This window comes from Abrus precatorius, unplaced genomic scaffold, assembly GCF_003935025.1.
Source record: "Abrus precatorius isolate BTA unplaced genomic scaffold, Abrus_2018 Scaffold7, whole genome shotgun sequence".
Classification (NCBI taxonomy): Eukaryota; Viridiplantae; Streptophyta; class Magnoliopsida; order Fabales; family Fabaceae; genus Abrus; species Abrus precatorius.
In genome coordinates, this window is record NW_020874417.1 from 1,169,455 (window position 1) to 1,185,295 (window position 15,841).

Here is a 15,841-nt window from a genome sequence, read left to right on the forward strand (position 1 = left end):
ATAATGTGACAAATATTTAAATATGTTACATCATTTATTACTTTAAAATAGTTACTAACATGACATAGTTAGATATAAGCACATTATAAAGAGTTAAAAAATATTTGTAAAATTTATAAAATAAAAATAATATATTTTCAATTAAAATTCAATGTAGTCATATTTGTAAAAATTAAAAGAACATTTAAATTTAAAATGAATTATAAAAATGTTGTGAGAATTTATCATAAAAATAATATATATGGCTGTAAGCATTAATATGGTTTAAGAATACGTTGAGCTCTTGAATCTGATTAAGCACTTATATTGTCATTATGGACAAAGGTAACCTTTTCAGATGATAGTACTAATTGTATTAGGGACATACACAAAAAATTGTAGAAAAGTTTTTATAAAAATAAGAAAAGGGTGTAAAGTAAAATAATTGATATAAAAGTGAGAGATAAAAAAGATTATCATATAAAAATCATATAATATATTACTTTCAGTCTTTTTTTATAAGAAATTAAATAAAATATTTTCTTAGTCTTTATTATAAGAAACAAATTATAGATTTAGGATTCATTAATTATTAAATTTTTTATATCCTACTTTTATTAATATTATTAAATATACAAATTATTAACTACACCATTTAATATCATAAATTTTTAAAATAAAATTTATATTTATAAAAAATATAACTGACTTAATTACTTTATTTAATTTTAATAATTTAGTCTTTTATTTTTTATAAAAAAATAAAAAATAAAAATATTTACTGGGGGTTGAAGATAGCAAGCTGCTTGTGTCACAAAACGTTGGGGGTATGCTGACGTATTTACAGCCATCTCATACTCTCGACGTTATGTACTTTTGATGTACGCAAGAATATTATTTCCTATGTACTTGCAAGTTATCTCCACTTGTCCTCAGTTAAAAGCATGAGAATTGGGTACTATATGCATAACATAGACACATGTCGTTAACTTTGATGTATCTGCGCATTAATGATTTCATCACTCTATAAATATATTAAGACAGCTAATAATTTCATTAATTTTTAATGAAAGATTAGTTACTATAGTTAACATTAAGATATTCATGATCTAAGATGGACTATAACCAAAATTCAAATACTTAAATTATATATGAGCGATTAAAAGCTTATATAAACTTTATTTGTATTAATTTTGTTTTTTTCGATTTAAAGTTTCTATCTAATGCAAATTAGATATTGAAAATTATGTGTATGTATTAAAGAAGCTTAGGTGCATTAAATCCACTCAAACAAACCATCTCCACAATACTTTACTTCCTTCTTATCAATAATATAGTTGTCATGGTTGTCATCTCAAAGCATCTTCTAGTTCTTCAACTTCTCATTCTACAGATATTAAAGTGAATTTTTGTGTCAATCTAACCTATTAAAAGTTTTTAATGAGTCAGATTATAAAAAATATATTCATAAGCTATATAGATTTTTTTATCTGACTCACTTTACCCACTGTTTAAAACAGATTAACTCTTGATTTTTTTCTTTCTAAAAAAGTAAATATTTTTTTATGATATAAAATGTCTGAAAATTTGAAGATTAGTTAGTAACTAGCGGTATTAGTTACTAAATATAAAAAAATATGATATATTTTTAAATATTTTTATAAAATTTTAATTATTAATATTATTATTATTTTAAATTTGATGAATTAACATGTGAATCATATTACTGAATTAAGTTGAACTAGCATTTTTTTACTCTCTATATTGAGACTAACTCATGAATTAAGTCAGTCCATGCTGACATTTTTATTCTCATCTCTTCCTCATTTCTAAGCATGATAAATTTTCCAATATCAACGTTTATTTTAGAAGTTCAATAAAGGAAGCTACCAAATACATATCAAAGCTATTTACAAAAATGATATATATTAAATGCTTGATAGTAAATTACTTTTCTTTTATAAATTAAATAAGGAGAGATTAAAAATACCCTTCTCTTTCGTTAAAATCTCTCTCTTTTTTCTCTTTCTTTAAAGCAAATAGGAATTAACCCCTAAATTGATTTTTTTAAAACGAAAAGAATCAACTAATATAATATTATTATTTCCTTTTAATTAATTAGTATTGTGGAAACACATATGCCACCAATTAACACACCACACACTGATTATTCTCCTTTCATCCAAAAACTTACAAAGTTCTCAGACTTGAACATCAGTCATCTAATGTAAAGAAGAAAAACAGAACTACTTGTATGTAACACAAGCCATGCATGCGATATGTATGTAACAACGAAATTAGGAGAGATACTTACATTAATTTAATTAATGCATATCAAACCCATATATACAGTATTCACGCATCAATATACTTTAATAGATTAGTACTTTGTAACAACATTTTTCGTGATATAGCTGATCCTATTATAGAACAGCAAAAGGACAGAAGAAAAAGGCGCAAGGATTAGATACAGTAGAGACGAGTCTTAATTTCAACCATTATTGATGTAGAAAACCACAGAAGCTTATAAAACCACTCACTGCCACAGCAGAATTTTAGGTTTAAATTCAAACTTTCACCAACGTTTCATATGATCAATGATTGCTGTGGATTTTAGATCGACATATTACTTATCACATTCTTGAAGGCAGTCCAATCTGTAGTGGCTAATGTACATCACTTTATCATCAATACTTTATTGGTATTAATGTTAAAACCATAGAGACATTGAATTTTGGCAAATCCACAAGCTTTCATAAGTGTCCCACTCTTTTGAAATGTGTGCAGTCATACACTTTATCATATTGTAATAATCGTGCCTAGCATGCGCATGGCAAATTTTCAAAAGAAACGATGGATTGGGAAAGCTCCAAAAAGAGCGTTGCTTACGGAATAGAGATCACAGTAACCCAAACTGAATGACATGCGGAAGGAGAAAGAGCTTAATGTTAATTAGGTTTTATCTCTTTAGCATTTATTCATCGTTATTATAGAAAAAAAAAACCCAGTTTAAGTATTCAAAAATAATATTTTTTGAAAAAATATTACACTTTTATATCTTTAATGTAATAAATATTTTTTTAATAAAAAAGTATTATTATTAGATGCTTATACTTAATACTATGAACTATATAAGGTTGATAAATTTTTAAAAAAATTGTTTTAGAGAATCTTGATTCTTGAAAAGTGAATTTATTAAGAGATTAGCTAGAGAGCAAACTAAAAGATGATCTATTTTTTTGGGTCAAGCTTCTTGTATATCTTTCAATTAAGGCAAATGTTAACATGAACTCTTTTATGAAATTTTCAATGTAATCAAACATATTTTTTTTCAAAAAAAACGACTTTTAATGATTGATTCTTTAACCAATACTTTAAGGACACCAGCTAGCAATATCTTTTAATTAATTCAACCTTTTGTTGAAATTACAAGTCTAATGATTCATGCTAATTGTTTCTTAGACCATGGATCCAATACGAGACACAATCACAAGTACCAGAAGTACCACTAGAGACAGTACACTAATGAGGCATTTCATATACTGTAAGATAACTTTTTTTTTTTGGGGGGAGGGGGGGAGAAGAGCACGCTCAGAACACCACCACCAAACGTTATAGAATTTACGAGAATGGGCCATAACTTTCACTCAGCTTTTGTGGCATTGTTGGATATTAGTTGTGCTCTTAAAATCTTCCCACTCACACACACTCTTCACTCTTGGTCTTCCCCCGACCACTTAAAGTGCTATGCAATGTGTGACACCACTTTCCGTACTATTTGAGTTGCCAAAATAACAGAAAATAAGGGCAAAGAAGAACACAACAAGTTGAGTTTGGTAAGGCATTCTTATATGATATAGCGAATGGTGAACTAGGAGTAGGAGCATTGCATCTAACACCCAAATGATTTGATATGATATGCGCTGGCTATAAAGGATACTAATTTGTTGGGTACTTGATCAAGTTTATTATGGTTTCAACCGGAACATCTCCTTATTTCTTCAGACTAAAGTCCACATATATATATATATATATATATATATATATATATATATATATATAAATTTTCAATTAAGATCAAGTCTTATTTCGTCGGAACCTTGATAATATCATCGTTTTAGCCAACTTTCCAGCGGGGAAAAACTTTTTTAAGTTCTTCTTGAAAATGATTAAAGCCAAAGTTCATGGGGGCAAGAAAGCGATAGGAAGAATAATTAAAAGAAGGATGTAAAGTACTTTTGATAATTTCATAAATAGTTTAATAATCTATCAAAGTATTCCTTAAATTATAAAAATATATTAAAATTTAATCTTTCAAATTAGTAACCGTAGGTCATATTAAATTTTTTAACATTAAGGGTCTGTCAATTTGATTATTGACTTTAACAACTTTCAATCCTCTTTGTTTACGACTTTATGCACTAGCGTCAATTTAGTTTTATTATATTACTAGTACCAAATTTGAGAACTAAAATGAATCTAGCTGTCAAAATTAAGGATTGGTTTACTTTTTAATGATGTTAAATGCTAAATTAATTGGTACTTATTATTTTAAAAGAATATCTTATATATACTACACGATCTTTAATATAATTACAAATAAAAGCGAATAATGTGATCCCAATTACAACTACTATACGATGAAGATATGAAAATCATAAAAACCTTGATGTTGTGGACATAATTGCAACTGTTGACTGCAATTTAAGACAATTGTTAGGTGGGGTCTTCCATAAGAAAAAATCATATGTAAAGTGAAATAAGCATATTTAATTTGCTGCCAGTCGTTGCATTACAATTTGATGTTAAGGAATCTGATCATGTGGTATGCTTATGTTTTTGTTCATCGCGACAAACCATGTTGCAATACTTGAATCTATATATGAATTACATGTGATCCACTATAATTCGTTTGGCTATCTTGAAAATGCCAACTGCTTAATTATCATCTTTACAGCATCCTTCACTAGTATTATGATTTCAGGAAAATCTCGTCCACTGTTATCCTTTATACTTTTGATCCATTGGTTTACATTTTAAAAATAAAACATATATGACATGCTTTATATGTGGTATTACAATTACTTCTGATGCTATTTTTTTAATTAAAATTAACATTTTGTGTTGATAACCAACAGTATCTATTATAAGTGTTATATATAAATATATATTGGATAAAAAAGACTATAAATTCTTTATCTAAGTTTTGTGTTAACATAAGCTTTGTGGACAACTTTTTGTCTTCTCATTCTTTACAAAGTTGTGAATACTGACAATTAAAGCACTAAAGGCTTGGCATGACTCCTACAGTTTTATGATTCCAAACATGTAATATTTCGAAGTGATCGTATTCGAATTAGTGGCTTAAGTAAATAATATACATACTCATTATTTGTTTGCCATCTAACATGTGTTGGACTTTTTGGATAATAATCATAGTATTACAACATCTTTAAATGGCAACACACATTCCAAGCATGTAGTTTCTAAGACACATATATCGTGTGTATGTTTATGTCACGATGATAAGTGCCTTACAACCAGATTATAATTAATAAATATATTACTCATAATATGTGAGAAAGCCAGATAATTAAATTGCCCCAATTTTAGCTTTAGCACAAGGCTTTCTTGCTACCTAAGAATATGAAACTTTAAAGCTTACCAACTCTAATTAGTATAGGAGATTCCTATAGTATCAAATGCAATCTAAAATATCTCTAAAATTAGAGAGTTGATGACATTAAGAACGAACGCTTCTTTTGAGTTAAATACGAAGAAGGACAACAGAAAAAAAAAAAAAAGGAGAGGGGGGGGGAGGGGGGGGGGGATAAGAACATCTACCTAGCTAGTTCAATCAAACACATTAGAAGAAAAGAAAAAAAGGAAGCATAGTAAAAGAGTAGGAAAATTTAGTTTGATCGAATCTAGCAAGTTGTAAAACTAATCCTCACTGTTTCATAATATTTATTTATCTCCATTAGCAACTAAAATTGTGGATATCACTACGGTTTTGAAACAACATTATTACTATAATTAGGGTTTAGGATAAAAGTTTGTTGCATGTTTAACATGTTGTAGTGTTAAGTTAAAACTCTATTAACCTACTTAACATTTATATAATTGATAGAAGTTAACAATAGAGACTAATTATTACCTAAGCGGAACTAAAAAAAATACATAAATACAGTATTGATCAATAATTTTTTAAACTAAAAATTATAAATAAATAAATAAATATTAAAAAAAAAGTGATAGTATAATTTTTCCTTATTGATATAATAGATTAGAATTTATTATTATAGATTTTGAAAATAATAAAACCCAAAAATAAAAATTATATTGATTAAAATTATTAGGAACATATGATAAAACAGTGAAAATTTCCAAAATATAAAATAACTATAATATATAAAATAAAAAAAATAAAAGAATATAAATTTAATTAACTCACAATTAATTATTTTTTTAAAATGTGCGACTTTGTGTTCATCATTACGTCATGAAACATGCAAAGAGCAGGTCTTAACTTGTCAAGTTAAAATTAATTTTCAGTTTTTTTATTCCTTCGTCTTTATAAAATGAGTATTCTAAATATTTTAATGCTATTTTTTTTGTTAAAAGATCATTAATTAAAAATGTTCAATTACAAATAAAAATATATTAAATTACAAAAATAGTATAATACTCAACAAATAAAATAAAAAAACACGTATGTTAAAGTCTAAATAGAATTTAACAATTCTGAAACATAAGTTACATTAAAATTGTTTTTCGAGAAGTCCCGATTTCACTCAGAACTTCCTCTTTGTTTGTGGGCTGAAAACTTATACAATTAAGAAATTGCAAAAATATTAAAAAATGGACTTCACCAAATTGAGGGAATTTGCACACATATGTGCAGGCAGAAAATAGAACACGAAAATTAGTCTAAAAATATCCTTATAAAAAGTTGCTGGATATATGTACCAAGAAACTAGTCTAAGCTATTTGAGCCCAACAACATTTGAGCCCAATGGCATCAAATCCTTTTAGTTTTTTACTGAGGAAGCTCAGCTCCATAATCTTTAAGCTCAACTGCTATCAACAATTTTATCAATCATAGCACAATGAGATCCAAAGTTCATCAATTCACCTCAAAGAATCCATAGTATTTGTGGAGATAATTTAGTAGAAGAATTAAATAAGCAAGAGATTCATCTAAATCCAACCAGGAATTGCCAAAATGTACAAAAGTAAAATGTGGATTCGAAGCTCAAACTCACACTCTCATCCATGTTGAGAATGCTTGATTGCTATATTATTGCATGATTTGATTCACTAAGCTCGTTGAGTGGTGAAACTTTGCAATCTTGGCAGAATCCAAAGATCCATCAAGATCTTTTTTTGCCTTTGTTGATCTTCGATTTGGTGCAGTAAAAAAATTATATGGCATTATTAATTTTAATAAAAAAATAAGTTTTCAAAATCAACTCCATATTATTGATAAAGAAAATTGAAAGATAATTAAATCAAATATATAAGTGAACCTCATACAGAAGTATAGATTAACTAATTAACTAAGAAAATATAACCATCTTTATATATAATTTGTGAGTCCTAATTTTTAATCAAAAATATTTTTAATAATTATTTTAAAAAAAGTATTTTTATATGTTAGTTTTCTCCTTTATTGTATATGTCACATAATTTTTAATATAGTAATTAATTATTTTTTAGTACAATCTTAATATGAATTTTATATTTAATTTATTTTATAATTTAAAAAAAATATTTTTAATGATTTTTATTTAATATAGTAAAATATTAATTATTTATAAATAAAGTATTTATCAAAGCTTTTAAAATTTATTAATAATTGTAAAATATTTTTTAATTTAATAATATTTGTACAATAAAAAACTTACTAATTTATTATAATCTCCAATAGTAGCAGTGTAGAATCGGTGTTGATTTGAATCTAATATTTAATCATATAACCCTAGAACGAAAATTCTTTCTCATCTTATCCATTTAAAAGCACCTAGTCTGATGTGACAGAAAATTCAGATAAACAATAATGCTTTCATTTTATTAATATTTGAGTTAGAACTTTAGATAATTTTTTCAATAATTATTTATAAAAAATATATAATATAATAAATTTAAAAAGTAAAATAACTTATTGTTTATGTTAAAATTAACTTAACATATTAGTTAATTCAACCTCTGCAAAAATTAAATAAAAGATCATGATGTGGGCTTATTTTATTCCGTCCCTTATAAATATTTTTATCCATAAAATCATAAAAAAAAAATCTGTAAATCGTTCTGTACAACCAATTCATCAGTTGTTTATTATATTGATGGTCTATGTTTATTCTCTTAATGTTCTACTTAGATATCAAACCTGCACTGAACCAGACATATATACTGGAGCTGCAGGAGTAGAGTTCAGTCTCAGGTGTTATAATCATAATAGATTATAATTAAATTATATCAGATCCTAAATGAGTACATGCATGCATGCATGCATAGATCCAGCCATATGCAACAGTAGTGGAATGAAAAATTTTAAATAGTAGAGGCAACTATATAAATTTATTAAGACTACATACACACACGTACACATATATATAGATATTTACACATGATACATATAATATCAAGCAAAATAAAATAATTAAAATCCTGGCTAGATAGATCCCTGAAATGCACACAGGTTTTTTTTTTCATTTTTTTGGTCTATACTTCTAGTTATTAAGGTCCATAACATTTTTACATCACTGCAACATGTATTGACATATTAGAATGGGTTTTGGCAGTATTCAATTTTCACTCCAACTTTGAGAAGTTTCGACACAAGACCAGGTCTAAATGCCTCATTGTTAATCACGTGTGATTCAAAGACCCCAAAAACATCAAGGTTCTGATGGGGTCTTCCACCCGGTGGCTCCACCTCCGTCGTCTCTCAGCTTGATTATACTTCAAAATCCTACCTTGCTTAGAGCCGTCGGCAGAAATCGCCGCCGACGCCGCCGCCATGGTTGCCTCATCAACCTGATGGAGCTTATCTCCAATTGATCTCCTGAATTCATTGGCTAGAGAGCCTTCACCGGAGACATGAGGTTTCATCCTAGCCTTTGTGTTGTTATGTATCGCACTACAATAATAATAATAATAATAATAATGTGCAAAAGGTAAGATATTAGAACTATAGGGTAAGGTAGTGGGGCTTTATATAGAAATTAAAAGCCTTTTGGATTCGCCAAAAAGAAAAAGGCAAAGTGGGAAAAGCATTTGTGTGGGCTTAGGATGCCAACTAAGATAGCAGACTCCGAAGTGCTTGCTGGGCCCTCAAGATTCCTTGGATTTTTTATTTTATTTTATGACAAAGGATAACATCAGTTATACACAAAAATATTAAATATTTTTATACTATTTAGTTAATAAAGATGAAAAAGATAGAATAACAAAAATGATGCAGAAATAACAGTATATGATGCTATCATTGAATTTTTATACTTTGTGGTTACATGAATGTTATTGCTGGCGTATTTTCATATTTTCAGCGTCATGTACTTGTAAGCTAAATATGCTATTTTGATGTAGAAATTTCGTTCACAACCTGAGTTTCTCCTCTCAACCCTTTGGCGATCTAAAGGGTACATGTATTTTCCTTCATGCTTAGACAATAGCAATGTTGACACATACAAAAATTGCAGAGCAATTAAGGATGCATATAAAATTATTGAAGTAGAATGTGTTCACAAGTATCATGATTAATTATTTGGAAAGAAAAATATTCACTTAACTGAAATTCGTATATTTCAGATGAGATTTGATTCCTTAGGTAAACATCATGAAAACTGTGTTTTGAGGATGCCAACTAAGATGGACTAAAGTAAGAGGTAAAATCAACTTGTCATTTGTCAATGGAATGAACACACTTGAGGATGTCTCCTTCTGATATTTGGAATCAAAACTAAAGCACATAATTTCTTTATATGAGCTGCCAAATGTCAAAAAACAAAATATCTGATTCACAGAAAAATGGAAATTTGAAAGAGCTTATTGCTCATACGCGTAAAGAAATTGGGGGAAAAGCAAAAAGTAAATTGAGTGAATATATGCTTTGTTAAAAAGATAGAGTGAGACGCTTTTGGGTATAGATTCAAACTCGTATGAACCTTACATTTGTTTTTTGGGTTTATCTAAAAGAAAAAAGCATTTATGGTTAATTTCAAAGTGATTTTGCTTAAATTTTGGGCCATTAAACGAGGCCCGTGGCCCAGCATTTCTACTGTCTTCTTTTCTTTTCTCTATTGACATTACTTGGAGCATTGGTTATAGTCTTTCTCTTATTAATTCTGTGATATCCAGCGCATCTGGTGTAGTGGTATCATAGTACCCTCCCACGGTACTGACCGGGGTTCGATTCCCCGGATGCGCAAATTCTCTTTTTGTCTCAAAAACCCTCCAATTAATTGAGTTATCATTTTCACCCTCGAAGTAACCATTTCCTGTTCATTTTCCTCAATAGGTTCAGTTCAGCTGCCTAAGATCCACTACTTGCTGGACCTGCAACTTTACTGAGTATATACACTTTTTGCTCTGTCTTTTGATCAGATGAGGAATTAGACAACCATTACTGCTTAATTCAAGACCATGACTGTGTATTTTTCTTTCTATATTAAAATGAAGTATGGCTAATTCATTAAAGGCCCATCATTTTTTAAAGGGAACTATCTCCTCGCCCTCTTATATTAGAAATATTTGAACAATTTGTGATGGAATTCATAATTGCATCTCATTAGATTTGACTTGTCATGACAACATATCTAGCCCAAACCAATACATATCTCTACCTTAGATGTGAAAAAGTGAGCGTCTTTATTTGTCTTCGATTGAAAATTTAGTTATATATAATTAATGTTTTTTAATTAAATATGAATATATGCTTGTTTTTTCTCTTTACATATCTTTTCACTTTATTACCTTACATATATTGTCACTTTAAAGTTTAGAATTCCTCTGCCTTGATGACACATTCTTATACAGGTAGATCTTCCTGGGACTTGAACCCGTTGTAGCACAAAGATTCTGGAAATCTAACACAATACATTACTTTATAAACTAAACAAGTAAATAACAAGAACAGCAATTTCCATTGCATACAACATAAAAAAGAACACGGGAAAGGAAGCAACAGAAAATTTCATGAACTTCCTGTAATAAAAACATCTTAAATGACCATCTTTGAACTTTTAAAACAACACTAGAACACCAGCATGAAATGACTCCTCCCTAGTTACTATTTATCATGGCAATGACCTTAGACCAAGCTGGTCTTGCTGTAATATCAGCCACCCATGCACTCACGTGGGGTCGTGATTCAAACAGCTTCTTGCTTTCAGTGTTCATCAACGAATGAATGGGAGGAATGTGATGCAGATCCGCCAAAGAGAAGCAGTCACCACCCAAGTATTTGGACTCGGACAATCTTTTCTCATAGACATCAAGAACAGTACCTAATTTCCCCTCATTCTCTTCCACAGCTGCTGGATCCGTAGGAATCCCAAACATAGGCTTAAATCGAAGCTCCCACGAAAGTTTTGAAGCTGGTTGATCGAAGTTTTGGCTCTCTACTTCCAACCACAACCTTATTATTGCCATCTTCTTGGAATCATTGCTTATCAATTCGGTCCCCTTATCAGCATACTCGTGAGCAATATATTGACTGATTGCCCTCGATTCTGCATTTCAAATTGTTATTTAAATTATCCTTAAAATACAAACTTAACCATAGTTATCTCACTACCATTGAATAATGCATGCGAGTTGGCCATCCTAATATGACTTACCAAACAGCTTCAGATCCCCATCTTCAAAAGCTGGAACTTTACCAAATGGCTGAGTTAAATTTAAAAAATAAAAAATAAAAAATAAAAAATTGAAAGTTAGCTAAGAAAATTAAAGTATGGTTGGGACAAGAAGGAAAATTAAACTTGATAAAGTAAGGAGCATCATGATGGAAATGTTTTGTTGTAATGCTTACATTAAGAGAAATGAAGGGTTCCTTTTTGTGTTCACCATTTTTCATGTCAATGTGAACAAACTCGAATTCCAGTTCCTTCTCATAGAGGGTAGCAGTAACTCGCATGACGGCTGGTGAAAGGGGGGTTCCATGAACTTTAATTGTTGCCATGATTGAGTTTGAGCAGATCTGAAAATTATGGTATGAAGTGACAATAGAAAGGATGGTTCTGAGTCCCTAAAGTGAGGCTTGTGATTAGTATATAACGTTGGCATGCAGTTACTTTACTAGAATGTGTTGATAGTGGGAATGCACATGGGAACACTATTTTTCTCATTTGATCCATAATTTTAGTATAAATTTTGACTAAGAAAGAAGAACACACGATGTGGATGCTTAATTATAACTAATTAAAGCTTTGGAACCTGAAAATAAGTAAATCGGGGACAAGTACCCTTTTTTTTAGTAAGTACCATATTTTGATTTATTGACCGCTCTTGTTTTTTTTGTTTTCTTCTTATTGTTCTTTTTTGGGGTTTTAACATTTAAAAATCAATTTTAAGTGTTCTTAATGAAAATGAAGCAACCAGCCAATGGGACGTATGAACCTTCGTATAAAGACGATTATTGGAATATCGGTCCCCTCAACATTCTGCATTATTGGTGCCTATTTTGCGACTAATTATATTAGGCTATTTATTTATTTAAATATTTAGTTAATATATATTTTTACGTTAATATATATTATTCTGGTGTGATATGATAATTCAAGTGAATTGATGGGTTTCATGTAAGGAAACAATTCGGAAAGAAAAAGCTTAAGACATATTTATACTTGTGAAGTAAGGAATATGTAATACACTTGAGACTTGAAATTTCTCTTCCCTTGTATAGGTATTTGTGTTGCCCTCTTATTAAAGTTCTTATCACTATGTCAATTCATTTAGTTAGTTTGAAAGTTTTTATTAAATAGATCAAATTTTATATAAAAATAAAATAAAATATATAAAAATATTTACTAAAATTAAATGAAAGATTCAGATTAAGTATAAGAGTTTTTAAACTTATACTAGTATGAATTTTTTTTTTTATAAATATTTCAATTATATAAAATTTAATATATATAATTAAAAATTAATATAAGAAGATTCATTGTTTGATCGATGAATTTTATATTTTATAAAAAATTATTAAATTGTATAATTATGTGTTAATAATTTTGATTAATTGTTAATATTTTTTTGAAATATCTAAATTTATCAGTACTTTACGAAGTATATGTGTACTTATTTGCTAACATTTATATGTAAACGGATAGTCACGAATATGTTTTAACTTTAAGTTTATATTATTTTTTAAAAAATATTTTAAACGAAATAGAATTGAATAATTTTTATATAAATTTATTTAAATTGAGCACTATTGAGCATTTTTTAAGTTATACTGGCATGGAATCATTATCCTGGTTGTGATTAAAGATAACTTTTTTTAGTCTAAATGATTCTTCACTGTTGTAATTTTAAAATGATTCTTTTTTAATGTTTAATTTTGATGAAATAAGTTATTTTAACTTATTAAAGAACCATCAGCTTCTTTTTTATCTTAATTTTTCCTAACTTAAAAAAGCTTCTCTAAAATTTACCAAAATTAGGCAAATGTTACAGTCATTAGTTGAATTTGTAAGAGTAACTTAACAAGCAAAATTTGTAGTCGATTGACGTTTGATAATAAGAAAAATTGAGGCCGGTAACACATATATGTTAACATATTTTTCACGTGTTACTAAGAGAGTGCTCTAAATAAAAGAGCAGAGTAATTAAAACACTAATATTATAGTCAATTTACTCATTGGCTAATTTGGAGTGCATATTGCTCCTAAACTGAGCGTTAATAGTCTTGTCTAGTTGTCTACTGCAAGAGCGTTTTTGTCTCTGTAAGGTCATATGGCAGATCTCCATTTTTTATTCTTGTGTTTTTCTCTCAGTTTGCCCACTCATACTCATTATATGGGTGCCACCAGTGTCACTATTGTTAAAAGTCAGCAAAATAAGCTTCTCTAACTGAGAAAGTTTGAACTCGCTTGACAAAAGGTTAAAGTTTTACATTTTAAATTTAAATTAAATCTAAATATTGTTAGCCTGAGCATCAGGTTGAGCCTACAAAAAATGCAAAAGGTTACACTTTATATGTTTTGAATTTTTTTTTTCAAGTCCAAATTTAATTCAAACTTTTGATTAGAGGACATTTTGAGTTGATTTTTGTTGTTTTATCATGAAGTTGAGGCCAGATTCAAAGTATGTATCCAGCACCAACTAAATAAATTGCAGTTTAACTAGGAAAATGTTAATTAATTTGCACGCAAGAGAAAATTAAAAATCGATTTCATGTTCCATACTCTAGTAATTCGAAGCTTACCAAGTTTCAACACCCAAAACCACGATTATAGTAGCCACTGGCTAGATACTACAATAAAGTGAACTAAACCTCACAAAACACAAATTAAACTCTCACTTCTGACTCTGACCAAAAGTCATGGCTCCCACAACCTTGTTGAAAGCAGGCCTAGAAGAGATATCCTCCCACCAAGCCTTCACACTGGGACGTTCATTGATCATTGAAGCCAAAGGGGTCTGCATAAAATAGTGAGTTTCTGAGATATGGCTAAGATCAGCAAGGCTATAAAAGTCACCAGCAAGGTACTTGGTGCTGCTCAGCTTTGCTTCGTACACATCAAGCACATTCTTCAGCTTCTCAACGTTTGTGTCAATCACTGACTTGTTGGGTTCTTTGCCTTCAAAAGGAGCCACAAAGTATTCATAGATGATGGGTGACACAGCTGACTCATAGTGATGAGACTCTACCTCAGTCCACACCTTCACCAGTGCGGCTTCTTTGGGTTCCTTGTGCCTAATCAGATCAGGTCCTGCTTCCTTGAATTTTTCAGCTACATATGCTGTAATGGCTCTAGACTCTTGTCATGCAAAGCCACACAAAGATATATATCATAAAAAGATTCAAAAAGTTGTTAAGTGTATAGCCATACAATTTGTTGAACATGCATTGCTTGATAAATCTGAAAACTTGTATGCATCTAGCTGGAGTATATATGTTTAGTCAATAAAAGGGGTCATGCAGAGTGAAAAAAATTGATGAAAAGAAGAACGGAAGCATACCAAAGAGAGTGAGATCACCATCTTCAAGTACTGGAACCAAACCAAAGGGCTGATGTATCAAAAAAGTTAAAAAAGAGAAAGAAAAGTTGGTTGTGAAAAAACTTACGAAGATGAGAGTGTAAAGATGGAGCAAGCAATAAAAGTAGAAGTGCTTACGTTCTTGGAGAGAAAAGGAGGTTGCTTATGCTCTGCAGTGAACACATTAACTGGAATAAGTTCAAAATCAACCTCTTTCTCATGAAGACAGATCATGGCACGGGTGGTATTTGTGGACATGGCAAGACCATAGAGCTTAAGTGCCATTTGTTTTCTTTTACGTTTCTTAATGAAACACAGAATGAGCAATTCTATTGCTAAAGCTAAAGCTGTGAGAACTGTGAATGAGTTAGAAATATGTTACCAAACAGGTCCATTTATGAAAGTTGTGAGTGAGAGTGCAGTGAGTGTCTGTGAGAGGCTTGACTTGTCGTTTTGCCATGTCGTGCCTAAATTTCACCTCTACCCTCTACCGTTTGCGTGAAAACTTGAGTCTCTGATTTTGACATGTTACTGTCAGACGTGGTCCCCAAACTCCATTTTTGTTTTCACTGCCATGGCAATACAACAGTGTTAAATAAGAATTAAAAATTATAAAAATACAAAAAAATTAAATTAAAAGTAAAAAAAGTAAAAT

At 29.4% G+C, this 15,841-nt stretch overlaps 3 protein-coding genes and 1 non-coding gene across 4 annotated transcripts; 1 reads left to right on the plus strand and 3 right to left on the minus strand.

The window, feature by feature from the left end:
• Nucleotides 1–8,770: 8,770 nt before the first annotated feature.
• LOC113872083 lies at nucleotides 8,771–9,145 on the minus strand. The gene has a single exon (XM_027509334.1). The coding sequence runs from the start codon at nucleotides 9,091–9,093 to the stop codon at nucleotides 8,851–8,853; it is 243 nt and encodes an 80-aa protein (XP_027365135.1). The 5' UTR covers nucleotides 9,094–9,145; the 3' UTR covers nucleotides 8,771–8,850.
• Nucleotides 9,146–10,305: 1,160 nt separating this feature from the next.
• LOC113873825 (glutathione S-transferase-like) lies at nucleotides 10,306–12,214 on the minus strand. Its single transcript, XM_027512158.1, has 4 exons — nucleotides 12,017–12,214; nucleotides 11,823–11,871; nucleotides 11,274–11,714; nucleotides 10,306–10,481 (listed from the first exon to the last, which is right to left on the minus strand). Exons 1-4 carry the CDS (start codon nucleotides 12,164–12,166, stop codon nucleotides 10,306–10,308), a joined length of 816 nt encoding a protein of 271 aa, XP_027367959.1. The 5' UTR covers nucleotides 12,167–12,214.
• Nucleotides 10,341–10,411, plus strand: TRNAG-CCC. The gene has a single exon. It is a non-coding gene; the product is annotated as a tRNA-Gly (tRNA).
• A 2,288-nt stretch (nucleotides 12,215–14,502) lies between the features above and the next one.
• Nucleotides 14,503–15,471, minus strand: LOC113873648 (glutathione S-transferase F13-like). The gene is made up of 3 exons (XM_027511861.1): nucleotides 15,325–15,471; nucleotides 15,169–15,217; nucleotides 14,503–14,966 (listed from the first exon to the last, which is right to left on the minus strand). Exons 1-3 carry the CDS (start codon nucleotides 15,469–15,471, stop codon nucleotides 14,503–14,505), a joined length of 660 nt encoding a protein of 219 aa, XP_027367662.1.
• Between the last annotated feature and the right edge of the window lie 370 nt (nucleotides 15,472–15,841).